General features: G+C 45.0%; 1 protein-coding gene across 1 annotated transcript in view; it reads left to right on the forward strand.

The window, feature by feature from the left end:
• Positions 1 to 1,864: 1,864 nt before the first annotated feature.
• ATP9A (ATPase phospholipid transporting 9A (putative)) overlaps positions 1,865 to 27,637 on the forward strand; it is a gene marked incomplete at both ends in the record, with an annotated part of 44,183 nt that continues 18,410 nt past the window's right edge. The window contains 14 exons of the mRNA XM_082292662.1: positions 1,865 to 1,932; positions 9,677 to 9,821; positions 10,132 to 10,245; positions 11,885 to 11,993; positions 17,111 to 17,169; positions 18,034 to 18,085; positions 18,644 to 18,738; positions 19,063 to 19,143; positions 19,336 to 19,411; positions 21,469 to 21,545; positions 22,148 to 22,308; positions 22,991 to 23,133; positions 23,876 to 23,988; positions 25,319 to 25,531. Of these exons, the coding sequence (XP_082148788.1) occupies positions 1,865 to 1,932; positions 9,677 to 9,821; positions 10,132 to 10,245; positions 11,885 to 11,993; positions 17,111 to 17,169; positions 18,034 to 18,085; positions 18,644 to 18,738; positions 19,063 to 19,143; positions 19,336 to 19,411; positions 21,469 to 21,545; positions 22,148 to 22,308; positions 22,991 to 23,133; positions 23,876 to 23,988; positions 25,319 to 25,531 (1,506 nt within the window). The remainder of the gene's footprint in view (positions 1,933 to 9,676; positions 9,822 to 10,131; positions 10,246 to 11,884; positions 11,994 to 17,110; positions 17,170 to 18,033; positions 18,086 to 18,643; positions 18,739 to 19,062; positions 19,144 to 19,335; positions 19,412 to 21,468; positions 21,546 to 22,147; positions 22,309 to 22,990; positions 23,134 to 23,875; positions 23,989 to 25,318; positions 25,532 to 27,637) is intronic.

A 27,637-nucleotide genomic window follows, 5' to 3' on the forward strand; every position in this document is an offset into this window, starting at 1 on the left:
TCCTTCTCAATAGGAGAATGAAAATCAAAGGCTTGGAAACCAGGAGAGCTCGTACCTGCTGTGAGTGCAGAGATCCCAACTGAAGCCTTTCCAGCAAAGCAAATGTTATGCCAGAAATATGTCAGGGGGTGGGTTTAGCCCATTGGGCTACAGCCGGGTCTGGATCCTTCAGAGTGATTTTCTAACTAAAAATCAAAAGTGTCTCAATACAAGGTAGAAAATCAGAGCACCTGTGAGGGAGGCTTTGAAAGTTTGCCTCATCAGAGGCTGTGTGAGTCTGCAGGCTGCAGGGCATCCCTGTGCTCCTCCTTTAGGATTACTGGGACTGAGTCACCTTACAACAGTCAGTGGTTTCTTCTCCCATGCTCTTGGATGGTGGAGTTGGGCAGGAATGATGGGGAGGATGTTCAGCTGCTCCGTGTAAAGGAGGGATGTCACTAATTTCTGTCTGATCACAAAGACATCCAGGGCCAAAATGTGTTGCTTGAAAGAATGTTGGATGTTTTCAAACCCAGTGCCACTTTCACATCAAAGCAAGTAACAAATGGCATGTGATAAGTTTTATTTTAATCGAGGCTGGAGGCTCAGACTGGCATTTCAGCCTGTACAGCATTAGGGCAGTGGGTCTGAGGCAATGGTGTGAGTAGTTTTGGTCAAGTACAAGGTCCTGTTTCGCTTCTTCAGTTGCTCCTTTTATTAAATTATCATTTGCAGTGAATTCTAGCATCATATCCTTTCTTATTATAACATTCAAATGTAGAATGTGAGAAAAAATAGAGTAAATGTGTTTCATGAGCTGAAGTGTTTGTGCGAGAGGGCATTTCTGTTTCTACTTCAATTGTCTCCATGAGGAGGTAAGAACAGTAGATTGGGAAATAAGAAATTAAAACATGGTATTACTTAATTGAAGTACAGCCTAAAAGTCAGTCCTACAAACAGTTTTTGTAGTAAGACAGCCCAAGTTAGGATGGCATTGGAAATAACTGCCTAAACAGTCTCAGTACAGGTGCCTGAAACTGGTGTAACTCTTCACTGTGTTGCTGAAATGCTCTCATTGCAAAATGTCTGGATGACTCTGCTTCAACTGTAAGGAAAAAAATTAAATGACAGTTGCAGGTTTGGGGCTGGTGTAATCCACAGTGTAACGAGATGCTTGAAATCATAAACAGAAGTGCTGGAGCAATTTGTGCCTAAATTTGCAGAGGACATCTGAATTTTTATCCAGAAATGGGCGTTGTGAGGAATGGGTGAAGGTCACTGAGCACGCAGGGTGCAAGCAGCAGCAGCAGCAGCATAAATCACAGTCCTGTAACGCGGGTGGGGAGCGGTACCGAGGAGGGGAGCTCAGCCCCGCAGCTCCGCGCTGGCTGCAGAAGGCAGAGGACACGCGGGGCGTGGTGCGGGTGTGAAGGACAGACAGCAGGGCTCAGCTGCAGAGGTGCTGAGGCCGAGAGAGAGCGGGAAACGAACACGGGGCGCCGGGGGAAGGGGCAGGATGGGGTAAAGGACAGAGCAGGTGACGGCCGGGGGCGGGGCGGGGCGGGGCTGCCCTGCCCTGCCCGGTCCGGGGTGGAGCGGACCCGACCCCACCCGAGCCCAAGGACCCGCCGGGTGCCGGCGCTCGGGGCCGGCGGAGCATCCCTCGGAGCCGGGGCGGCGGTGCCCGGGGCGGCGGTGCCGGGGCGGCGGTGCCCGGGGCGGAGGCGGGGCCGGCGGGCGGGGCGGGCGCGGCACCTGCGTGCTGGGAGGCGGCGGCGCCGGGCCGGCCCCTCGGCGGTGCCGCCAGACGGCGGCGGCCGGGCTGGGCGCTGCCGGGAGCGCATCCCCCGCTCCCTCCGCTCCGCTCCGCCCCGCGGCCGCGGCCATGACCGACAACATCCCGCTGCAGCCGGTCCGGCAGAAGAAGCGCATGGACAGCAAGCACCGCGGCGGGTGAGGGAGGCGGCGGGGGCGGCGGCGGGGCCGCGCTCGGGATGCGCGGGGCGGGGGCGGCCGCGGCCCGAGCCCGGGCAGGAGGAGAAGGAGAGGAGGAGGAAGAGGAGGAGGAGGAGGGGGAGGCAGGCGGGCGCTGACAGGTTGCTCCTGACGCCATTGCCGTGGCACGCCCGGGCGCAGGGCAGGATCCAGCCGGGCTGCGGGAGCGGGGACGGCCCTGGCAGGGAGCGGCCCGGCCCCGCCGGCCTTCGGTGCCGGAGCCGCGGACACAGCGGGGCCCCTCGGCCGGGGGTCGCGGCCGGGCGGGGCAGCAGCGCCCGGAGGGGCCGGGCCGGGGCCGTGTCACCGCCACCCGCCCGGCCCGGCTTCTGCTTGTCATCATCCATCCCCTTGTGGCGCACGGCCGGGGCTGGAGAATCCCTCGGCCTTGGCTGGGGAAGAGCGCTGGACCATCGCTGGTGTGTGTAACAAAGGCCCCGGCTCCCATTTACTGTATCAGCGCAGCAACACAATATCCTTGTGTGCCATGTTGCAATAGCCTGAGTGTGCGATGCGTCCCTACAGGAGGCGTGTGTATGTATTTATACCGGTATTCCCATGCAGGAAGTTTAATAAGAAAAATGGTTTTCCAATACTCTTCCATTATGAAATTGCACCACCGTGCAGACAGGTTGGTTTGCACACAGCAGGGTGCACGTGGTATCCAAGTCACCTGGCTGTCAATTATCACAGCATTTCATTTGTCCCTGGAGAATTTGGGTTTTTAAAATGTGGCGAGTGATACTAGCAAAATAAACCAAAATATTGAAGGAAATCTTCACTGTTAGAACAAGGGGAAATATACACGCTCGTTTATATTTTGGGCAGTAGTTTGGATTCAGATTCCTGTAACTGACATCGTTGTACATAGTTTACTCAGCGTTAGAATTATTCCTTATTGCCAGCATTGTTTCTGGTACCTGCTGTGGCAGTATCCTCGCCAGGGAGGTGTGTGTGATGCAGCAGCAGCAATCCCCCGTGCCAGGGCCACATGCACCGCTGAGCAAGTGCCACAAGGTGCAGCCACCATGGCCCTGCATTTGGTGGCGTGATTGAAGGGAGTGGGGAGAGGTGATGGCCTGGGAAATTTCTCAAAGCTCCTTGAATGATTTCTTTTCCTGGAGTTCTCTAATCTCCACCAAGAGCCTCTTGGGTGTTCCGATGTGGTTAGTGCTGCCTAGCAGAACCTGCCCTCAGCTAACCCAAGCTATGGTTCATTGCCTGTGGATTCTACCTGATTAGCAGCCACAGAGAGGGTTTCCAGCAGTAGCAAAAAATTCCAGCAGCATGTGAAAGAAGATTGCCTAGGGTTTTTACTCAGTAGCAGTTGAAATAAATTGGATTTGGGGTTTCTGTTTGGTGCAGTAACTGTTTGGGGATGGGATTTGTCATATATGAGGAACCCTGCTTTTAGTGATGTGATCTCTTGGTATTTGATGAAGTGATGGATAGCAAAGCATCAGGGTCAAGCCAATCCAAACCGGTGTTATAAACCACGGAAGAAATCATCCAGCAGGTTGGGAGGTCCCTGGTGTCACATCCAGAACAGAGCCCTGGGAATCCTAAGCCATGATCAAGGCCTCCTCTCTTCTGTTCCCTCTGAGGAAAAATCCAAACAAAACCTATCCAAGTTAGATTCCTTGGTGCATATGAAAACCCAGGATAAGCAAGTGTTGATGGGCTTCACGTTAGCATAGCCCCAACTGGTTTCTACTGCAGGGGTTCCCCCACCAGTGAGGGTGAGTTTTCAGACAGATTTTTGTCAGTGTGGTCTTCTGGAATGGGGAGCAGATTTCAGGTCCTGTACTGAATGACTTCATAGAAATCTTTGTTTCAGTTAACATAAAAGTGAGAAATGCCTAATTCACCTGTGGGGCAGGTGCCATCCAGCAAGGCTCTCATTACCCTCGGCCTCTGGCACGCTTTGAAGAGAAGCCAGGGAGGAGCTGGCTCCACAGCCCTGCAGAGATGAGTGATGGCTCAGACAGCTCAGGTCTGTGTCAGAGAGAAGCCGTGTGCCTAATGAACCAAGTGGGAGAAGTAGGGATCTGTTCCTGAGCACAACTTCAGTGTGGCTCCTCGCTCCCATCAAAGGCTGAGCTCTGAATTCCCGTGCTGTGTGCCTTGAATTCAGCTGTGTTCACCCAGTGCTTTGCAGCACTCTGAAAAGCTCTGTGAGCGCTGTGCCAGGTAGGAGGAAGGATGGCATTAATTGCAGCAAGACTGGTGGTGGGATGGGAGTGAGCCTGGGCTTCCCAGGGCCGCGCTGTGCCGGGGAGGGAGCTGCAAGTTCCTCGAGTACCTCAGGTGCTCTGCTCAGCGCATGACACAAGTTTTCCCCTAAATAGCTTGTGGTGTCAGTCCTCAATCCTGCAAGGCTTCTTTTAAAGCAGCAAGCTGCTGTGCTCACGCTGCTGCCACCATGTAAAGGCCTTGATCCAGAGCTGCAGGGGGAAGGAGGAGCTTTACAGGAACACTTCATCAGGCCATGCCATTGTACGTGCCTGTGTACTCTGGCTCTGTTTAAAATGGCAAATTCCATCTCAGAGTCAACAGAGAGGGACGGCAGCTCCTGCCCTGGTGTGCCTGTGTGGGTGTGCCTTGGCACATGCAGGGCTGGGGCTGGGCTGCCTTCCCACACATGGGCTGTGGGCTGCGGGAACTGCAGCGCTCCTGGCCCCTTCCAGAACCATCCCGGCTGCATGGCCTGCAACACGAATGTTCCGGAATGTTTCTCATGGAATGACTCATGTGGAGGTGCATAAAAGGGCAAGGTGGTTGTGCATGGCTCTGGTTTTCTTTAGCCATGCAAAATTGTTCCCTCCTTTTAGAGTAATGTCATGGTTTGTGTATTAAAGATGCCAAGCGCAGCCCATGAGGGTCATAGAAACATCATCTGAAGAATGGGCTTGGTTCAGAAGTGGCTAAATATGCCAATGAACTTCAGCACTAATTTGATAAATTCCACCTCAGTTTGCACAAATGTGGCACTTTTTTGCCATTGGGTTTGTTTTACTTGGAAAAAGTGCATGGAAGCATTTTTCATTTGATCTTCAGATACTTCTCCATCAAACACACTGAATTTATAAATAAAACCTGCTTCTTGCTAGTGGCTGTTCATCTGACAGCCAGTCTGCCCTGTTACTGCCTCTGACCTCATCACCGGGAATGTGTTGTTGTTGTAAGCAAATATAATCCCAGGTGAAGTGCAGAGCAGACCTGTTCTTCAGTTCCTCCCGTTCATTTGGATCCCTGTGCTGATTAAGGGCAGCATCACTTACAGGACTCAGAATTTCAGGTACAGTTTGCATCCAGAGAGATTCTTTTGAGTGGTTGTGGCTCTGTTTGAGTCTGTTTGTGAGTTTGTTTCCTGTTATTATTTTTGTCAGGTTATGATTTAAAATATGAAATGCACAGTTCTGTATCAGTTGCCCCATATAAGATGTCTTCATGTATTTTTCATGTTCTTTCTGTAAGGTGATATTTTTTAAAAGTCCATGGTTTACCCTCACTTGCTAGTTTTCTATACTTCAGGAGTTACTGCAGGATTGTTCTTCAGTGCTCCAGTTCCAAAATGGAGAGGGAGAAATGTTTAGGAATGTGTTCCTAAACTTTTATAGAAAACTGTTTACATGTCTGTAACTTTGTGATTCCTGTTCTTGGAAAGTGCACGTTAATTTTATCAGCGTTTCTCAGCAGCAGTGTAAACTTTCAGCTGTTTTTGTAGACAATCTTTCCCTTTCCAAGATGCAGTCTTCAGATTTCATGACGGAAAACATTTTAGAACTCCAATAATACCAATACTTCTCTGCCAGAAACTTCCTCCTGTGACACTGCCTTTGCTCTGAGCAGAGAATTTTGGAGAAATGAAGCAGCCCCTTCCTTCATCATCTGGGTCCCTAAGCTTGAGGCTTAAAAGTAGGGATGGTAGCCAAAGAAACAGCAAATCACAGAACTACATAATGCCTGCAAAATTCTTCCAGGGAGGAACAAGTAAAGTAACTGGAAAAAGCTGACAGCTCCAGTCACAAAGGCTTTTTATTTAATGGGCAGCAAAGCTAATCTGAAAACACATTTGTGTGTGCTCAGAGAACTTTGTTTCTGGTGCCCAAATGAATGGATTTTTCTTTTTTACATTAAGATTATTCAGTTTCCAGAGGAGAAAGGGAAAAGGAGAACTAATGATCTTATTGATTCTTCCCCAGTGAAGTTTAAGACATCACTGAAAAGTTTAAAAACAATTAAAAATTAAGGCAATTGGATATGTTTGGGAGGAGTGACAAACATCTGCCTGGAAGAATGAGCACATGGTTCTGTGCTTGAGAAATTACTCTGCTCTTACCAAAAGTTCATTTTCTAACTTATTTCAGCGAGCCATGGGCTGGCACTTGAAGGATTACTGTGTGAGATAACATTCCTGCTAGCCCAGGGTTCGGATGGTCGATTGCTCTGTGCCCACCCAGCAAAGCACAGGAGGGGAAAACACAGTCACAGAGCAGGTGAGGGTTAAATGCCAGCGCTGGGGTTGAGTAGGTGCCTTCAGAACAAAAATCCTGGAACGTTTATGGGGCAAAAGTCAGGATTTGCTGTCCGGATTTTCAGCCACTGGTGCCCGAGTTCCGGGCTGAGGCTGCAGCCCTGGGCTGTGATGTAATGGGATTCCCGAGCTGGGATTCCTGAGCGCTGAGGAAGCTCCCCAGTTAAAGTGTTGCAAGCGATGGTTGTAGTATTCTGTTCATTGGCTGGGCTTTTTTTTTATTAAATACTTTACAGAAACCTCGTGCTGAAAGGCTGTGTAGGAGATTTCCAGCAGAAATGCTGGATATTCTTTACTTGGCCACTGATACTCCTGATATTTGCCTTCAAAACTTGCTAGGCAGGAAGTTTTTCTTTTGTTTGTCTAATTAGGTTTTCAGTTTGCTTTGCCTGTCATTCAGGAGGTTGCAAAAACTGTGACTCCAGCCAGGCAGGGATTTCACAAACCTGTTATTTTTACTCAGCAGATTCTCCCGTGCCCTTTCTTGCTTACACTTGGAGCTGCATTATTTTTAGGTTGTTTGTCAAACCCTATAGCAGCACAGCATTTGTAAATTACCATTCTTACAGCAACGAGTGTGTTTGCGGTGGAAATGCTACAAGAGGTCACCCTATTGTAAATATTATGATATAGGTGTGTGGGTATTTTTGCTGTCGAGTACAATCCCTATAAGAGGCCCAACCTAAAAAATAAACAAAGGTAAACGGTTTCAGATGTCTGATTGCAAGGACTGACTGATTTTTCCTGACTGGAAAGCACATTGTGATGAAATAGGGTGTGTGGACACCAGATTTGCTCCCTTGAGCAAAGCCTCTTTTTGGAGCCTTTTCTCCTTTGTGAAAGAAGGAAAACCACTTTTTTCTCCCTTTTTTTCCTGTAGAGCATATCTATATTCTGTTGGAATCCAAATTACCACCATTTCCACTACTTTCCATTAGAATATATTTGGGATGCAAGTGGCTATTTGTCTTAGGTCTTCACCCACAAACACAAAAGCAAACTGCAATTAAAAGGTATCCAGCTAATAAAATACACTTCTATAGTAGAGCTTGTGAATTTGAGTGTTTAACACCAGCTTTGCTGTTTGTCTGGTCTTGGTAACCAACTGCCTTTCAATGTGGATGTTATACACAAATGTGGGGGAAAAGGATCTACTAGCTAGATTTTTTTTAACAAGTAAAAATAGTTTGTAGAGTTGACAAAAACTGAGAGTTTCAGGGGCAAACATAACTTTTGGAAGTGGTTATATTTAGGGTATTTATATTAATTATGGTTGTGTGGCACTACCTAGGGAGTAGTCGAAGAAGGAAATCCACTGGCTTAGAAAGGTGACAAATGCAGAATCACAGGGACTGTCCCTATCCAGAGGCAAGCAGGTATGGCAGTAGTGGTGCTGCAAGTCCGTAGGGAATCAGATATCTTCTATGTATACCTGAACATTAAAACATCTCCAGTTATTTTGATGCCTTTTCCTGGGCTTAAACTCAAGAGTCAAACATGGTTAGAAGGGGAAAAGGGATTTTATCTTGGTATTTATTTTAAGGATCCTTAGGTGCACACGTCCAGGTCAAATGCACCGAAATGCACCCTGCCAACTGCCCACCCCAAAAGATCGGGTATAACATTATAGGTGTTATTAATTAGCAGATCTATCAAAGATTCCCCAATGAGAGGCTCGAGTGAGCCCCCCTCCCCAAGGAGCCTTCCCCTGGATGGTTCTATCTCAGTTTACAGAATGTGTTCTGGAGAGGACCTTGGGGTCTGGGGCACACTGATCCCCGGCTACGAAGCTTCTAAAATGTTGAGTCTCTCAGCTTGACAAACAAGTCCAAGAATGTAGGGGAAAAGCACTAGGAATACAGAAGCTGTAAAAAGGTATAACAGGGGTATAAAAGAAAAGGCAAAAAGTCTTCATGGCATCAATTTCATTCCAGTAATTTGATTTAGGTGTTCGAACTGTTGGAATGGAGGGTTTGACGTAACCTGGAGCCGAAGGAGTCTCTTGGGCATCATCCAAAACCTGTGATTGCATGTTCCTGCAGCACTGCTGTGTGGGTGCTGTGCAGTGCTCTGCTGTCTCATCAGCATTTTGGTCTCAAAGCTTCTTTTAGAAGACAACCACCTTCCCTGTGCTTGGGTGGCATCTGTACTTAGGGCTTAGATTGTTCTTGGTACAGACTAGAAAAAATCCACTTTTTCAGGGCTTTGCTGTGACTCTTCATGAAACAGAATAATGTCCAAGTAATTTGATTAAGCAAAAGTCCTTTTATGTAGTTTTGAAAGCCTGTGAGAAGTCACCTTGCAAGTCAGGCTGGTGAAGTGAATGCCTGTGCCTGCTCGGGGAGCACTGGATCACATGGTGACACCTCTTTATTTCTGGAAGCAAAGTCGAGTTTTAGTCCTCTTCTGTACTCAGGGAACTGACTTAACTGATAACACTTCTTTCTATTTGCAGCCAGCAGGGCTTGAAACATTAAAAATTAAGTTCTTTGTAGGTAACCACCTTCTGTGTGGAGAGTTGTGAGCTCTGTTCAATGCACCACATGTATCTTCTGGCAAGACAGGGACTTCCAGAGTGCTTTGTGCACTTCCTGCAATCGTTATTTCTTTGTTAGCTGTGCACTGAACAGAACCTTTGGGGCAGAATGCTTGATTCAAGAACAAATCTTTGTGATACATTCTGGAAAGATGTTTTTTAAGAGCCCTGAAGCTTTTGGTTATCAATCTGGCTGATGTTGGCTCTCCCAAGTGTCAGTGAAATTCAATAGGTCTGTCCTTGAAGGAACAAGGGAGATATTGGCTTTCAGAAAGCAGCAATGACAACAGAATGCCCTTTTGGGGTCTGGGAGGGTTTGGTGATTTTGAGCAGAGAGGCTTTTCCAAGGTACAGGAAGGATGGCTGGTGCACCTTTGCATCTGCCATGACGGACCTGACCTCGCTTTGGTTCTGTGCCTCGAGTCAGGATTTATAATGTGGGGCAGGGCATGCTTTTCTTCACTGAAATTTGTGGGAGCAGAGAGTTCTTGGTGGCCTCAGTGCCAGGCTGAAGGTCCCGTGAGGCACCTGGAGCTGGTGCAGGTGGGCCAGGGGCTGCAGTGGCTGTGTGTGACTCAGAGAAGTGTGTTAAAAATTAACTGATTTGTTAATTAATGTTCCTCCTGCAGGTGTTGCGAGTGCTTAAGATGCTGTGGGAGGAGAGACCCCAGGCCTCGGACTGTCTGGCTTGGCCACCCGGAGAAGAGAGATCAGAGATACCCTCGCAATGTCATCAACAATCAGAAATACAACTTCTTTACCTTTCTCCCTGGGGTGAGCATGAATGAAGTTGCTTTTCATCATCCCACCCCACTGCTTTCCCCATTTCTCGGTGGTTTTACAGTAGATAAGTGCAGAATCAGGAGCTGGAGCAAATGGTGGGGTTGTGTTTGGTAGAGTTCACGCCAAGACTGCCTCAGGGCAGCAGCAAACCAGACCCTGATCTGTCCTGAGTGTCCAGGACTGCTTTAGAACTGCCCCAAGTCAGCACTTAGTCACTAGGAGAGCATGCAGAAATGTTTCTGGTGGTTAGTTCAACATGTATAACATCCTCCCTCCTCTTTTTTTCTGCTTTTTTTTTTAGGTGTTGTTTAACCAGTTCAAATATTTCTTCAACCTTTATTTCTTGCTCTTGGCCTGCTCTCAGTTCGTGGTTGAAATGAGGCTTGGTGCCCTTTACACATACTGGGTTCCTCTGGTAGGTCATTCAAGGTTTATTTACCCAAGAAAGTTTCAGTGCTTGACAAAATTTCTTGTGCTGCCTTTTCTGTGGGGTGTAAGTTTGCACCTTAAATCACATTTTTAACTTGCTTCCTGAGGCCTGTGCGGTGCATGTTGTAGAATGTAGACTTTCAGTGCAGTGAAATCCCTGGTAAAAGCCAGCAAGAAGTGAAGGGGCAGCTTTGGGACATTGCTGCTAAAATTCAATTTGTGTTAAAGCCTGGATCTCCATGAATTCTCTCTCAAATGCTGTATTGCATTTGCTGTATGAATCTGCTGCTGGTTTTGTAGGATCCTGTCCTGTAAATTAAATACAGGTGCACGTGGAGGAGCTCTCTCTGTGTTGTATAGGCAGTTGTGACTCGTCTGTGCCAGGTGAGCAATTAGAACTTGCACATGAGCTGCCAGAAAGCAGGATAAGAAAATTCTTTGTTCATTACTGCTGCTGTTACAAGTGTTGGGGCTGGAATGACACATGAGATGACACAGGCAGTTGGAACATGTGGGAATGTTTTGGGGTGATTATTTGAGGACTCTTCAAGCAGCTGAAACCCAAGCTGAAAATAGCTGACGCTTTTTAAATTTTATTTTGGAAAGCAGGTAGGAATTGCTAGGTAAATGAACAAATGCATTTCATTACTAAATTAATTAGGTCACACATTTAGATATATGTATGTATTGGAAATCTTCAGTTCCTAAAATCATCCTGCTCCCTTCTTAAAGTTCCTTATTGACAAAAGTAATCAGTACATGGTTGCAATTTTCAACGCAATACAGGTTGTAAAAAGTTCATTTTCTGTGATGCATGAGGAGTGTTTTAACTGTTTGGTGAGGCTGAGCTAATAGTCTCTAGGAGAAACATGACTTTGTGATACCAAGCCCATAAAGAACTGGTTTGCATTAATTAATTATTTTTTATACAGTGAAGGATGTGATGTGGGCATTTCCTTGTGGCAAGAGGAAATTAAGTGACTGCTCATATGCACAGAAAGTAGGACTGAAACCCTAATCAGGCGAACATGTAATTATACCATGAGTAGTGCACATAAATATCTTTGGAGTGTTGTTTGTGTAGGTGGAGTGTCTGTACACACACACACACACACACGAAGGCACATGCATTCTCTATTTATCTGTGTATATAAAAAGGGGGTTATACAGATTTCTGTATAAATTTCTATGTAAAGAAATCTCCCAGAGGAGTTGTGCTGACTTCAGTGGCTCTGTGGTGGTGGGAGCACTGAGATTTGTGGGATCCTGCCTTACCCTGGAATTCTGTGTAACCCCTCAGTGTCAGTTACTCACCTGTGAGGTGAAATGAAATATGGTACTTATATTCTTCAGGTAAACTTTGCAAAGATTTGCTTGGGGAGAGCATCATGATAAAACTGAAATATATTTTAAGCAACAACTCTTTTTTAAAGCAGCTGCTGTGTGTTTGGTACTGGGAGTTTGCACAGCAGCACATCTCACTGTACTGATTTAGGCAGACAAGATAGAATAAGGCAGTGCAGATTGTTGGCAGTGGCACTGATAAATATTGCTCTTATTAGAGGCAGATGTGATTTTTTTCCTGACCTTTTCATCCCTCCTGTTTCCCCCCATGCTCCTCGCAGGGGTTTGTGCTGGCTGTCACCGTGATCCGCGAGGCGGCCGAGGAGATCCGATGCTACATGCGGGACAAGGAAGTGAACTCGCAGATCTACAGCAAGCTCACAGCCAGAGGTCGGCTCTGTGGCTCCGGAATCCAGCCCTGCTGACAGCCAGAGCCAGAGTTCAGGCAGTGGGAGGGGGCTGTGGGCTCCCAGGCACGTGGCTTCTGTGGCCACGCTGCCGCCGCCGAGCCCTCGGGGTCCGGGTGGCCGCTCGTGGGTGGCTCCTCACCAGGCTCTGGGGGAGGCTGGGGTTTGCTGAGGGATTAATGGAATGGTCTGGGTGGGAAGAGACCCTAAAGCCCATCCAGTTCCACCCCTGCCATGGGCAGGGACACCTGCCACTGTCCCAGGTTGCTCCAAGCTCTGTCCAAGCTGGCCTTGGACACTGCCAGGGAATGGCCACAGTTGCTCTGGGCAGCCTGTGCCAGGGCCTCCCCACCCTAAAGAGCCTAAAGAGACTGTGACATGTGTTTGTCAGCAGCAGCTGATGTAGCTCCTCAGGACTGGCAGGATCAGCTCTTGCATTTTCTGTGTCCATCCCCTTCAGCCTCTCTCCAGCCATGAGGAGTTTGGAGCCCTCATTTGTGAGGGAGCCCAGGCTGTGGCTCAGCTGAGCCTGACCCTGCCCTGGCCATTGTTCACAGCTGTGCTGTACCTAACAAAGACATTTAAATTCTCATTTGAACGATCCAGTGCTGCCTCACTATGGAGTTACTCCTAATACCATGACAAAAAGATGGTGAGGCCAGGGTTTTGTTTTAAAAAGGGAATGAACAGAATCTGAGCAAGTTTTGGTTCTTTTCCATTTCCAATTTCTTAGTTATAAAAGTTTATACCCTTGAATTAAGATGCAGTGATGTAGGTGTAGCAAAGTATGTTGCATTTGTAGGAATAAGGCTGCTTTTTAAAAGCAGTTGCTTAAGGCTGGATATATTTCACATGCCAGGAGTTATGAGGCAACTCCAAACTGGGGAGTTTGAGTTTCTGAATATTAAATCCCCTTTTAATAACATGTTCTTACTACAACACTTAAAATGCTTGGCAACCAACAAAAGCCTCATCCAAGAGGGGTGTACTACATCTATTTAAAGATATAAAAGAGTTGCCTTCTGGATTCTATTCAATGATCTATAAGGGGCCTGACCTCTCCTTTAGTTCTTTTCATATTGCTATTACGTTTCCCATGAATGATTTCCCTCCCCCCAGTCCTTTAACTTTTCTAATTTTGTGAAAGAAACCAAGGAGGATTGGCAGCTGGGCACTAGCTGAAAATCTTAAGCCCCACTGTATTTAGCATGAATTTTGTGCAGAAACAGGAATGAGACTCTGTAGTATAGTTTAGAGTAGAAAAAAATGTAGAAAATTATTTCTGATTGTCACATGGTTTGGGGAGAAAAGTAATTTTCTGTCTCTCACTGATCTCAGTATTGAATTTTTTGGGAGAGCTCATCATCTCCTTTTCCACTGATTAAAGCCTCAGCACCTCTGAGAATTACCTGGGAGCAGGGAAGAGCCTGGTGAGGCCACGCTGGCTGGGGATGGAAATTTGGGGTTTGATTTATCAGTCAGAGAAAGGAGCTGGGTTTTCAAGGGAGACCATCACCAGCTCAGAAGTAGGAGCAGTGAGTATCAAACTAAGTTGGGAACAGCTGATGTGAACAATTAGTTTTCAGTGTAGCTGACAGTAGGACTTGGGCTGTTTACAGACTGTTTCTTTTTTTGTTGCTGTTGAACAGCACAGGTCTTGCCTGCAGGCTTTTGGCACAGCCCCGTGCTGAGACCTAATGACAAAAACCCCTCCACCCTAAACTTTTTTTATCTTTTTACCCAGATGATCCATTTCTGTTCCAAAATGATGAAACCAGCAGACTTCTGGAAAGCATATTTTTTAGTGGAAAGCTCTCCATTTAAAGGACAGTTGTTTGGATTGTTATAAAAAATAATCAAATTTCAATCCCCTATTCATAAACCCACAAGCCTCTCTGTGTTCAGGGGTCTGTGTTCTGATCTGCTTGATGGAAAGCTAGAACTGTGCTTGCAAATTCCTGGCTTGTTTTTCTTCTCTGGCAGCCCCCCTTGCCTGGGTAGCGCTGCATAATAGAGAGAAACTCCAGAGAAAAGTGGGAAGGGACCTCCTACTGCGGGGTGCTACTTAAGATACAGATCATTGGCATTTACCAGCCATATAAAAACAATATTTTCCCAAACTCTGCAAGTCCTGCTCCACAGCATAAGGCTACAAAAGCCAAAAGTCTGGTGCAGCACATCAAAAAAAACTCCCCCCTTCTTTTTTTTTTTTTTTTTTTCTATTTTTTAGATGCATTTAACTTGTTTTAGTAAACCTCTGGCTTCATCTTTAATTCCAAATTAAGTGTTTGGAGCTGTGCCTCAGTGAAGCTTTGCAGATCTATTCTGAAATTTTGACTTAAGTGCTCGCATGGTAGAAAAAGGCATCTCTTCTGGCTAATATATTTATTCATTTAAATAATCTACTTTCTGGTACATCCATTACACTGCAGATTTGGTGATAATTTCAAAGATCATAGCTTAAGTTGAAACAAACGGTTTGCATTTTATTATGTTTACTTTCTTGTCTTTGAAAAAGATAAATCAGGATACAGCAAGGAATGAAACAAATACCAGACAAATTTTAACAACAGATTTTTTTTAACAAGAGCTCAAGACTAGTTCCTTTTAAAAAGTGTTGCACACCAACTTCTAGTCTGATTAACTTAAGGAAGTACAACTGAAAGTGATACAAATGCTAAATAAACCTATGTATTTTTAGAGGAAGCATTTCTAGTTGCACTTATAAAAGTAGGAGTTTATAATTATAAAGATACTTTCATAGCAGAGCAGTACTGGGAAATGGAACAGTTGTGCTATTAGCTGTTTTTAAACATGCATGAGAAAGCATCTAATGTTTAGGTGGCAGTTTCCCCACAGAAAGAAAAAGGAATTATAGAATTCCCAAGATCAAAATAAAACTAATTCAAGTAAGTTTCTTTATGGGAGTCCTGAGTCAAAGGAAACATCTGGTCCTGGGCCTTCTTAGCAGGACGTGTGGTACACACTGCAGAGATGTCACCCACGGGGGCCAGGGAGGCTGGAAAAGCAGAATTAGCTACCTAAAAAGGGCATCTCATTTATCCAGGAGTTATAAAAACGTGTGTTGGTTAGAAAGGTCCCCTCTTTGTTTTACCCTCAAACAGCTGAGGTTGGGAGGGTTTGTGAACAAGACAAATCTGCTCCAGCTGCTTTGGGTTTTCTCATATTGGAAAGATTTTAAAGCAGATGATACTGTTTTCAGAATAATGATCCCAAAAGCCTTTTATGTGCGTAATGATAGGAAATCATCACATTACAGCTTTGTCCAGGCATTAATTTTTCTTTTGCAGAATGATTTTTTACCTCATTAAGGAAAACCTTACAAAAGTAAGTTTCCCTGAACCCTGCAGGTAGCACTGCTGCTACTGACAGTCACCAGATAAATCCTTGTGATCCTTAGGAGAATAGAGAAAATGGGGTTAAACAAATCCACAGCTTTTTTGCACATTGGGCCAGGAATGGCTGTGCCGCTGTGGGGAGAGCACACGGGCTTTTTTTCCCCCCCCCTTCCTTTGCACAGGAGAATATTCAAAAGCACTTTTTGTTGTTTTGTGAATAACCGTATTAAAAGGGGAGGAAGAGATGTTATCTGTCAGACCCTTTTAGTGTCATAGTACCTAACTTTGTATAGCCCATACACAAGACTGCCAGGGATGCTTTTTTTGATCCTCTTGGAGTGCAGCTTTTCTTTTCAAGCCTCAGCGTAATGGACTCTTAATCCCCGGTTTGCTTCCTGCCCCAGCAGAGATGTCTTTAGCCCAGCATTCGTTTTGTTTACCTTTTTTTTTTTTTTTTTTAACAAAAAACCCGAAAAAAAATCTCACAAGGCAAACTCTAGAATCCATGAAAGACCTATGAGATATTTGTGAAATGGGCCATGACTGCTTATAATTTGTAGGAATAATTACAGCATGCAAGGAAGTCTGCATTTATTAGCAGCAGTGGTGAAGCATGTTGTTAAGCACACAGTGTGTCACCAAAGCAGCAGGCTGCCCCCAGCCCAGAATGGCTTTCATTGTTAATTTGGAGCAGAAACTCTGAAGCATATCCTGAGAAGGATGCTAATGAAGGGACTGCCAGTAGTAAAATCCCAGTGACCTTTGTGCTTTGTGCTAATTTCTACTCCCCCTCCCTTCCCCCTTCTGCTTTCCCCCAGAGCTGCTATCTGGCCAGTTAGCCCATGAATTTTGAGGTACAGTAGGAGTGTTGTCTGTGCCAGGGGGAGCTCCACGTGCCTCCCCCACTTCCACTCAAATCACAGCAGATTAAAGAGGCTTTTGTTGAAATACAACAGACATGTAGAGGCAGGGTTCAAATTAACTGATTATAAATCACTAGTTAGTCTGAGAAGCCAAATCTAGAGCTGGCTAATGATTTGAAATTACTAGCCAATTGTTAAATTAATCCCCTGTTTTAGAGCAACTGGGAAATGTTTGACAGCTGCACAGGAATAAATATTTACATGATTTCTGTAGGACCTGTTCTCTGCAGGGCTCGTTTGGCCAGGTCCAGCAAGAGGCAAAGGAGAGGTGGCAGAGCTGAGCCAGACACTGGAGCTGCGGCAGGGGAGGAAATGAGCCTGGATTTTAGATGGGCCTATTATAATTTCAGCTTCCAGGGCTTGGCTTGAGAGTCAAGCTTTACATTTTCAGGTGCCTAAGGAAAAGGAGTTGGATTTGATGGTTCCCTGCTGTAACTTTCTGTTCTTGCTCTGTCATCTGCCTGATGCTGAAAGTATTTTTGAATTCATGAGTTAAGCAGTACAAAAAAAAGAGTTTAAGGAGTTATCATTTGTTGTTTCGGAGTTATCATTAGGGGGCAGCCGGGGGTTTCTGCATCCAGGGTTGAGGTCTGGAGGTGTTACATGAGGGGCTTTCAGCCCTTTTTGGGGGACCCACACCATAGTGGGAGTAGTGGGCTCAGGAAGTCTTTACAGGGCAGCATTGCCCAATTCCTGTGGTGGAAACATTTCCCATTTTCCCCCACCATAGTGCAGTGGGAGGGAGGGAAGGAGCACCCCGCAGCACCCCTGAGCCCTGTCCTGCTCTGCTCTAACACACTGGCACCTTTCCTTTGCAGGGACTGTGAAGGTGAAGAGCTCTAACATACAAGTCGGCGACCTCATCATTGTTGAAAAGGTTTGTCTTTATATTCATCTTTCCTGTGTAAAGTACTTTTATTTTACAAGACCTTAGAAATGAGATCTTTTAAATTCATACATATTTTACAATAGGCTTAGAATGTCAGGTGTTGAACACAAGTTAAAATATTTTATCACTTGTCAGGGTTCCCCACACCACCAATGGCATCATTTTCTTTACAAATGAGGGCAAATCAGTAGGCATGCACCTATAACCTCATTTTTCTACTTAAACTACAGCAAGATAAAGAGCCTCCCTATCCTTTCTCTGACTGTTGGACACAGGTTAAATACCTGATACGAATGCAGCATCCAGGTGTTTGTTTGGGTATAAACACTGCAGTTTTGGGAGACCCAGTGATCCATTTGTAGGCACTGGTACACACAGGTATATTTCCCCCCTTGTACAAATTTTTATGTGGTTTTCTTTATCCACTGAGTTTATGTTTTTCCCACACACTCTCTGCAAGCAGCTGTGACCTCTAAAGCCATTAGTATGAAAACAGTGCGAAAAGAGAAAATTGGTAGCTGCAGATTACAGATACAACCTTTGTGCTAACATGGGACTCCTTGAAAGGAAACCAGCATTAGTTTAAGATTTCTTCATACTTCTAGAATTACTCTCCAGCCCTTTTGTAAACCTAACCCTTGGGTCTGGTCAGTGGGAGCTGGCACCAGTTATTATCCTGCACTTGGAATTCTGCAGGGAAGCGAGTTCAGGATTCAAAGCAAACTAAATCCCAAGCTCCAGGCTGACAAAGGAATCCTCTTTGTGCCTTTGCTGCTCTCAGTGGGGCTGGGGAAGGCGCTGCACACGCGTGCAGGGCTGGGTGCACAATAATGGCCTTTCTTCTCCTCCCAGAACCAGAGGGTCCCTGCTGACATGATCTTCCTGAGGACGTCGGAGAAGAATGGTAAACATCTGGAACCAATTGTCAAAATAGCCATTAACCTTTCACTGGTTGTTTAGAGAAAATTATCTTTTGGAAATGTGAAAGAAATAGATAATAGTAAAATTTTAGAGAGAGAGAGAGAACTCAAGTGGTTTTATGGACCACCACTTCTCAGGATGTTATACTCTCGTTTTGTTTGCTAATCAAAGGATGTAGGGGGTTGAGTCCAGGGTAAATGACTCTGGTTGCATTTTAGATACAAATCATTTTACTTGCTGTTCGGGTTTGTTTTGTTAAGTGTGGGATAAGGAAATGTTTGATCAGAAGGATTAGAAAACAGATAAATGGGAACATTTCGAGTGTCTTAAAAAGTATAGCCCAGAGAATTCTGGCCTAGTGGAAGGAAAGGAATGTGGTGCAGGAATGTCATCCTTTCACTATTAATAAATGTGAATCAGACGCTGTTTCCAGAGAAGGAAGGATATGCATATCCTAGAGGGGAAGCCATCCCATGAGTTATCTGTAGATGTGCCTAGGGCAGGTGTGGAAGGGTCCCTGACTGCTGTTGCCCATCCCCAGGGTCCTGCTTCCTTCGCACAGACCAGCTGGATGGGGAGACGGACTGGAAGCTGCGGCTGCCTGTCACCTGCACCCAGCGCCTGCCCACGGCTTCTGTAAGCTCCTGCCTGCAAATTCTGTGCTTGGGAACTCTGGGCATGTTTTACCTGAAAATGTCTGGGTGCTGCAGTCCTTGGCTGTTTTCAGGCTGCAATTTCTTTTATGGGGCATGGACACCTAATAAGTCCCAGGAGTCTCTCAGGTGCCACCCCAGGAAATCCCCCTCAGTGAACTGCTAGCCCAGGTGTGTTTTCTGTTGGACTCTGGGGCTGCAGTAGGTTTAGAATTGCCTTCCCTTGATAAGTAACTCTTGCCCAAGTATTCTGTTAAAACTTTAGTACATTGCTAAGCTGTGGCTGACTTCTCTGTCTGTTTGATAGGACCTGCTGCAAATCCGCTCCTATGTCTACGCAGAAGAGCCCAATATTGACATACACAACTTCGTGGGGACCTTCACCAGGGTGAGTCTGCTGGCATGTGCTTGAAATCAACCAGAGATTCACCAAGGTTTATGAAAATTCTCCAGCCCATCAGAAATCCCTGTGCCAACTCTCCCAGCAGCCCTCTCCAAACACCTCTGTGGGACTCTTGTCATCCTCTGCTCTTTTGCATTCCTGACAAGTGTGTTTATTTTTCTCTTTATCCTGTTGTAGGAGGACAGTGATCCTCCTGTAAATGAAAGTTTAAGCATAGAAAACACCCTGTGGGCCAGCACAGTGATTGCATCAGGTAAGGTGGAGATCCATGTAAAATTGTTTTTAAGGGAGTATGTTAACAATTTTTAAAGGTATTTCTGTGATGGAATAATAATTCTGTCAGTTGGAGAAATTAGCAGTTGGAATGAGGTTACCCCTTGTCCTAACACCTCTGGGGAGCTGAGCTGACATCTAATTGCCTCTTGGACATTCCTAGATGAGAAAGAAGTGGAGTGGCCTTTGGGGCCCTTCTTTAGCATCCAGGACCAGAATAGCACTTAATTGCTCTCCACATTGACATCCTAATCTGTAACAGAAATGGTGTCAAATGGATTCTGGTAACAGAAGCTAAGATGAAAGATTTCCAGGTAAGTGCTTCCATTGAGTTTGTCCAGTATACTCTTAAAAAAGGAAAAAAAATCAAGTCTTTGACAGATTTTGACTCCTATATACGATAAACTCCCAAAGCCTGAGATTAATCAATGCCCCCTTGTAGAGGCTTGTCAAAGTGAAAGCCTTGTTCCTCTCCTGCCCAGTGTGTTTGCCGAGTTTGCTGGGCAGTAGCTGGAAGAGAGTGGAATTCTGGAGTCCAGTTCTGGAATTAAACTTGTCAAATGGAGAGACTTGACAGTGCGTTTGCAAATATAATTTCAAAGGATTTATGCAATTGAGTCTGTTTGAAATGGCCATAAACCAACTAGAAACACTCTTTTTTTACAGATCAATGTGTCTTCAAGCTTTTTGTAGTCCTGGCAGGTGCTTCCTCTCATTTTGACTGACCTATCAATACAATACCCAGTTTTGTTTCTCCTGTGGTAATAATAAATAGCCTGTCATAGGTTGTTTCTGTTAGAAGAAAATGTGGATATTATTTTTCTTCTGCTGGGAGCTGTGGTGCCATCTCACTGGGGCAGGCCTTGTAAGATGAGGCAGAGCAATGTGCCTTTCTCCATCTGCTGTAGCAAGGCTGGGTCTGACTCTGACTGTTTGCAGTGGATTTGGAGTAGCTTTGCCATCTGCTGATTTGAATTGTGATGATCTTACCACCACCTGCCATCTGGCTCCAGGCATTTGTTGTTGTTTTTGGGGGTGTTTTTTTAAAGGAATGTTGTTCAGCATATTTTTAGAAACCACCTCTCTTGAATCAGTCTTATTTAAAAATAAGTCACTTGCAGCTTGTTAAAACTTTGATCATTAATGAGAGCAGGGGAATAGTAGAGTATAAAGTAGCAATGTATTGGCAGTAGTGCTTTTTTTAGAGTTAGTTTTCTCCATTTTTACAGACTCCTAGCACTTGGCAATAGCAGCTTTTAAACTGTTGATGGTAGATGGCTTTTTCTTCATGGCATTTTGCAAAGTCTTTAAGAGAAAACCCATAGAAACCCAGTAGTTTATGGTGCTAAACTGAATTATGTTTCTGCAAGAAGAAAATGGAGAACTTTGTTGCTCTCAGCTCTTTAGCAACTGTCGGACAGAGCATTAAAATCCACGGATGGGCTCCCAGCAGCTCCATCTGTTACAGGAAGGTAGGAGTTGCTATGATTCACTTTGTGGTAGGAGCAGTATTTAGATAAACACTTAAAGTAAATTGTAGATTTTAAAATAAGGTAATTCTGTCTTTGAGCCCTGAAACTCATTGAATTTACTGTGATTATATCAACCTTTACCAATGAATAACCATAGCCCAGAGCTGGTTTAATTTTGACACACAATGAAGGACCACTGTCTGGTGGAAGGCAGCACCAAAGTGGGATTCCAAGGGGTGGGAGGACATCCAAGCAATCCTCCATTCCCTACCAACTTTCATTTACAGTGTGGAGAGACAAGTGGCATCAAAAGGGGGCCAGGGAAAGTAGAGCAAAGCTGGCTGCTCTTCCCATGAGCTGATGGAGTCTGTGATGCTGCATCAAGTCCAGCCCTGTGACTGAAGAATTGCTGACTGGAGGATGTTTCCTGTTCCAGTCTGTGTTTCCATAGGGGTTGTGTTGCAGATACCAGCTTTTTGAATTTCTTGTTGCTTCTGAAATTAGTCTGCTAAGAATCCTTTCTACCTGACAAGTATTTTTATAGCAAAAACCTTTGTGTGTGCAGGCACTGTGGTGGGAGTTGTCCTCTACACTGGAAGGGAACTACGCAGTGTGATGAACACTTCCAACCCAAGAAGTAAGGTATGGTGAAGAAACAGGCTTATCATAAATAATAAGGGTCAGAAATGGATAATTTTTTTAAAGAAGATCCTTCCAAATGCTCTATGTACACACTATAGGGACAACCTCATAGGAATAATTAATATTTTCCAGCCTGTGATTTAAGGTAGTTACCATAACAGAACTTATTTCTCCTTTTTTTTTTTTTTTGATCCTATTACACATGTGTCTTCTCACTTTTTTAAGATTGTCAAAACCATTGTTTTACATGTTCATAATGGGACAGTCCCAGTTAGGATAGAAAAGCTTATTTTGCTGCATTCTTCTGTTATGGCAAAGCTAAGACACGGTGCAGGGGTGTTTACACAGTCTGCAGCTTTTGGCAGCGTGAGTCCTCTCACACCTCTGCATGCTCTGCTGTGCTTCTAAGGGATGGAAATATCATTTAATAAGCTGGCAAGAGCATTGTTTATAAATTTAAATATGTTTGTAATGTTTTAGAAGAAGCTGACTAGTGGGGAATGGCTCTTTAGATAGAATGGCAGTTCATTTCCTTTGTGAATATTGTCCTGAGCTGACATCTTCATCTGTGTGCTTGAAATCTTTCTCTCCTACTGTTCTAGATTGGCCTTTTTGATTTGGAGGTGAACTGTCTCACCAAGATCCTGTTTGGGGCTCTCGTGGTGGTGTCCCTGGTCATGGTGGCCCTTCAGCACTTTGCAGGCCGTTGGTACCTCCAGATCATCAGATTCCTCCTGCTGTTCTCAAACATCATTCCCATTAGGTAAGGGGACAGCTGTTAATGCTGCCCAGCAAAATGCTGCCTGCTCGGTGTGTTCCTCCCTACCCGTTCCTCATTTCATGGCTAAGCAAGTCCAGAAGTGGCAATGAAGTTACTGTTCAAATGTAAGAATTGTTTTGTTGTTCCTCTGAATTTGTTCAATTTGTGAACCCATTTACTGGCTCAGGCTGTGGATTAGGCATTTAAAGCCTCTTCTCTCAGTGTTTGGACTGCCTGGTTACTTTGATTAGAACAGAGCAAAAAATGGAAAAAGAGGGTTATTTATACAGCATGTAGTGTAATACATTTAGAGGTGAAAGAAACTTTAATATTGAATTATACTGTATTAGTAGATTAGTAACTTACTTTGGGTGCAGGACTGGGATTCATTTCAGTTCCATTTTAAATCTGCTCTCTGGTATCCATCACTGTCCTTACTCTGTGTCCACCTTCCCCTCATCCTAGCTCATGGTAATTTTGTCATCTGTCTTTGCATTACAGTGTAATTACATTTGCCACTGGAGCACTAACTTTGAGTAAACTTCTCCTGAAGCCCCCCTTTGGCATCTCAGATTCACTGTGGAACTCGTGTCCTTCCATTGCACTGTGGCACTTCACGAGGATTTTTTCCAAAGTTTACCTGGTGATACTTTTCATTTTCCTTTTTCCCTTTCCTCCTGCACAGTTTACGTGTGAATCTGGACATGGGGAAGATTGTGTACAGCTGGGTGATCCGCAGAGATTCCAAAATCCCTGGCACTGTGGTTCGGTCCAGCACTATCCCTGAGCAGCTGGGGAGGATATCCTATTTGCTTACAGACAAAACAGGTACTGGTGCAGAAAATACAGTTTTGAGTCATGGTATGTTGTTGTTTGGATTTTGGTATGTTTTTGGCCAGGAAAAGAGGGTAGTGTGAGATTTCTTTGGACTGGAAGAAATACACATTTCCTGTCACTTTGTCAATATGATTGAATCAATTTTTGAACAAAAGTTCTGCATTTTTTTTTGTTCTGAATGCACTGTAACTAAGGTAGGACAGGAATATTATACTACTTGAAGGAACACTTAAAGCTATTAAAACAAAAGCTGAGAGTAAAAATAAAATTAAAAGCAACTTTTTAGAGCTAGTTTTTCAAAGCCAGGTTAAGATAACTTACATATATGGGCAGAAACTGTCTGCTGCTGTCCTTACACTTGTGAACCTGGGCTTGAATTGAAGGCCTGAGCTGTAATGAAAAGCTTGGTCTGACATAAAATCCTGGTCCCGCTGAACTAGTGTCCAATTTCTTTTTTGGTTCCAGTGGGACCAGAACTATGCTTGCAGCTCCTGCTGGCGTTGGCTGTGGGGTGAATCTCATGCTTCTTTATGCACCCCCACTTCCCAGGAGAATCATCCCCCAGGTTTGTTAATACCGGGGTTTTTTGCCGGCCTCGGCTGTGCTGGGAGCAGTGCAGTGACCAGTTCAGGCCCAAATTCAGGTTTCTCTGTGTTTTGAGGCACAGCAAGGACGGGAGGTGTGCTGGGGAATGGGGGTGTTGTTCCCACTCCATGGTGCTGCCTTTTCCCAGGGACGCTCACCCAGAATGAGATGGTTTTCAAGAGACTCCACCTGGGAACGGTCGCGTACGGCCTGGACTCCATGGACGAGGTGCAGAGCCACATATTCAGCATTTACACACAGGTACAGTTAACTGCACTCACTGACTCTGTTCCCAAAAGTTTTCCACATCACTGGGCTAATGGTGAATTAATATGGTAGGGATCTGCTTATGAACTACTTTTGGCAAAGTGTGAAGGTCATTGGATGCTTAATGCATAAATTGCTCGTTACATTCTGTGGGTTGTTTCACACCACATGCAAGTGTAAGTGTGTGCCTGTGTCTTGTTGCTGAGGTCTGAGTCTAAAATAACGTTTATTTAGATATCCAGCTATGTCTTTCCTTTCTCCTTCCTAGCATTTGAGTCTTCTCTTGGTGTTAAGACCCTTAAATTACTGAACTGTACTAAAAAAACCAGTCCAACAAAAAACCCCCCAAATCACAAACCCCCAAACTTCAGATCTATTTGCCTTCATTTTATACTCAGTCTCTGGACAAAACTTGACTACTGGTTAATTATTTGCCAAATCCAATATTTGTCAGGAACATTTGGGTGACTGACTAGTCCAGTGTGTGAGCAGTGACTGAGTGCACTTCAGCTCAGGGTTTGCTGTTGGATTTTGGCAGCAGTGCTGATGAGCAGTGATACTAAATTTGAAGATCTTATGGGTCCTAATCACTAGCGTGGAAAATAACATATGGAATTACCCTGGTGAGGGATATGTCTCATAAAACTTTTATAATTACCACATGAGATTCCTTATAATGAGAAGCATTTGCTGGCAATGATTCATTTTGAACTGTAGTTCTTATTCTTTGCTCTTATTTTTACCATCTTGTGGCCTTTGACCTGGAAGTGAAACTTTTGTCCTCTTGACACTAAAGGTTAACAGAGCAGGAAACTGGATCACTGTGTGTCCCTTCTTCAACTGGGATAATTTAGTAATTGTGCAATTATCTGAAGACTCTCATTCTGATACTAAAAATAGTATTAAAAATTAAATGAATGTAATTAAGATTTTCTAGCTCCATACAAGTCATCTGTTTTGTGTTTTCACCAGTTATATTCTCTTGCATAAGAAATCCAAGTGACTCTAAGTTTTCCAAGCCACTGGTCTTTTGTGGGGTAAAAAAATGGTTTCTCTTTTTTGAGGTGTGTGTGTCACCCTTTGGTGGATCTGCAGAAAGGGGCTTTTTCTTGGTGTGCCATCCAAAACTTTGGTAAATCTTTTGGGGCCCTTCAGGAGCGATGCCAAAGGAGCTGGGTTGCACTGGGCTGTTCCCAGGGGCGGTGTCTCGTTTCTGGGGACACGAGCCCGCACAGCCGCTTCGGTCTTGGCTGAAGTAAAAACTTGCTTTAAATACTACTTTTTCCCAAGAAAACACTGCATTCTGGTTTCTTTTGTCCCCCAGCAGCCGCAGGACCCCCCGGCCGTGAAGGGGCTGTCGCTGGCCACCAAGGTGCGGCGCACGATGAGCAGCCGCGTGCACGAGGCGGTGAAGGCCATCGCGCTGTGCCACAACGTCACCCCCGTGTACGAGTCCAACGGCGTCACCGACCAGGCCGAGGCCGAGCGCCACTACGAGGACTCCTGCAGGGTGTACCAGGCCTCCAGCCCCGACGAGGTCAGTCCAGGGCCGTCAAATCGTTCATATGACCTTGCTGGCTGCTGGAAAACCCCACAGTTATTTGGGGAAAGTGCTCCAGTTTAGTGAAGGGGATAATATTTTAATGCATTTGTTGCTCTGATAAGCCATGAATAGACCGTAAGTGCCCTCTCAGCTGTTCGGCTTCTCTGCCTGAAGCTCCAGACTGGTGTCTGGCTGCTGTACCAGCCTCTGCATCGCAGAATTTTGCTCCTGTTTCTGCACCTTTTGTCCAGGGTATATTTTTCATTTCAACGCCGTGAATCCCTTTGACCACGTTTGGTAAATTTTGAGCAATCTTACCATGTCTGGGGGAGGACAGCTTGTGGAAGAGGGTTGGAATGCTCACACAGTTCAGCTCTGCGAGGTGTTTGACCTTCCAGACCAGTGAAAAGCTGTAAATCACTGTAACCACAGCACATCCCACATGCAGGTGCACAGAGCCAGTGCCCAGGTTAATTCTGGGCAAGGAGTGAAGTGCACAGGTTTGTTTGAGAGCAAAGCTGCCAGTTCTCTGCCAGCACCCAGTGCAGCCAGGGCTGTGCAGGTGGCACAGTGGGGAGAAGCTTTAGAGCTCTCCAGAGACTCACTGGAGACTTTTACTGAGCATATGAGAGATCAGGTTCAATACAGGACTTACAGTTTAAGTGCTGTTTGCCACCCCCTGAAAAATTTGGGAAATGTAATTATAGTGTTGTTTCCTTCTGTGACAAAGATGGGAGGAATAAAATGTGGCTTCATGTACTGGTTATGCTTCTTGGATACATCTTTTAGTGCAACAGAAGTAACACACTTTGCTCTCTATTAATTTGTACGATTACATTTGCTCTGTGCTGGTGAGACACTGAAGTGTGAAACTTCCCCTGAGAATCCCACTGAGAGAGTATGAGATCAGATCACCCTTTTGACCACATTCAAAGGGTTCTTTCATTTATTGCCTCAAACAAACCAGCTTTGCCTCTGATAATCACCTTTCCACCTTTGCCATCAGAGAAGAAGCTGGTTTGCCTCATTGTCAGAGAAATGCTTTGCATGGAATTAAATGCACTCATTGGAAGCCCAGCTGTGTGAGGATTTTGGGACTGTTGTGCTACTCAAAGACTGGCACAGAGCTGCTTTTCACACTTACATACATTCAAAATATTCCCTAGGGTGTTTTTCTCCCAAAGTAGGCAGTTCATTCACTTTGTACAGTGTTCTCCTCTGTGCATTATGCAAAAGCTGCATTTCTGCTGTGCCCCCTCCGTGGCTGTGGCTGCAGTGAGGTGCCAGCAGCAGCTCCTCCCTGGGCAGGGTGTGGGTGTCCTGTCCCAGGCATGGGCTGGGGCAGGGTTTGCTTCCCTGCTCCCCTCCTCTAGAATGTGCTGCTCTCCCTGAATAGGCGGCGTACAGAGAGAAGTGCCTTTGCATTGAAACGAGTTCTGAATGATTTCCAGATGGTCATTTTTGTGATCTGCATCTAAGTTGGTGGGGTTTTTTTCTCCTAAAGCATTTACAGGCTGTTTTTGCACAGATCTTGGTTTATTTACATATATACTGTGGTATATAGTGAAGTCAGTGATTTTTCTTTTACTCTTTATACTGTTTTGTCTTTAAAATATTTACACAGCAATTTTCCTGAAATACCCAGGGGATATTGTTTATTTGTTTTACTATAGGATGATAACTAATCTGTCCAAGATTATTGTTTAAATTATTTTTTCCTTTCTTGTGATATCTTAAGTAGAGAATTACAGCAGGTTCAGAAATCAGATATGCTTTGCTGCACTGAAGAAATTTTGTCTGTAGGTCTTAGATATACAAATATTATTTAGCCGTGGTCTGTATGTCATCCTAGATGGTACAAAATGCAGGAGCTACACAAGTGGAGTCCTTGAGAAGGGAGTAATGCTGTTAAATAACATTCCCTGTAGGGGAATGGCTTTGGACTCCTGTTAAAGCCAGCCTTTGAAATCCTATATCAATAAAATATTGCCATGGCAGGGAAGGTCAGTTTATGAAATGAGTACAAAAACTTGTATTCTCTTTACTTTAACAGCAAGGGTAATTTCTACCAGTTGGCATAGGATTCATTTCCTGTAACAG

The sequence above is a fragment of the Coloeus monedula genome (genome assembly GCF_965178545.1).
Source record: "Coloeus monedula genome assembly, chromosome: 17".
Classification (NCBI taxonomy): domain Eukaryota; kingdom Metazoa; phylum Chordata; class Aves; order Passeriformes; family Corvidae; genus Coloeus; species Coloeus monedula.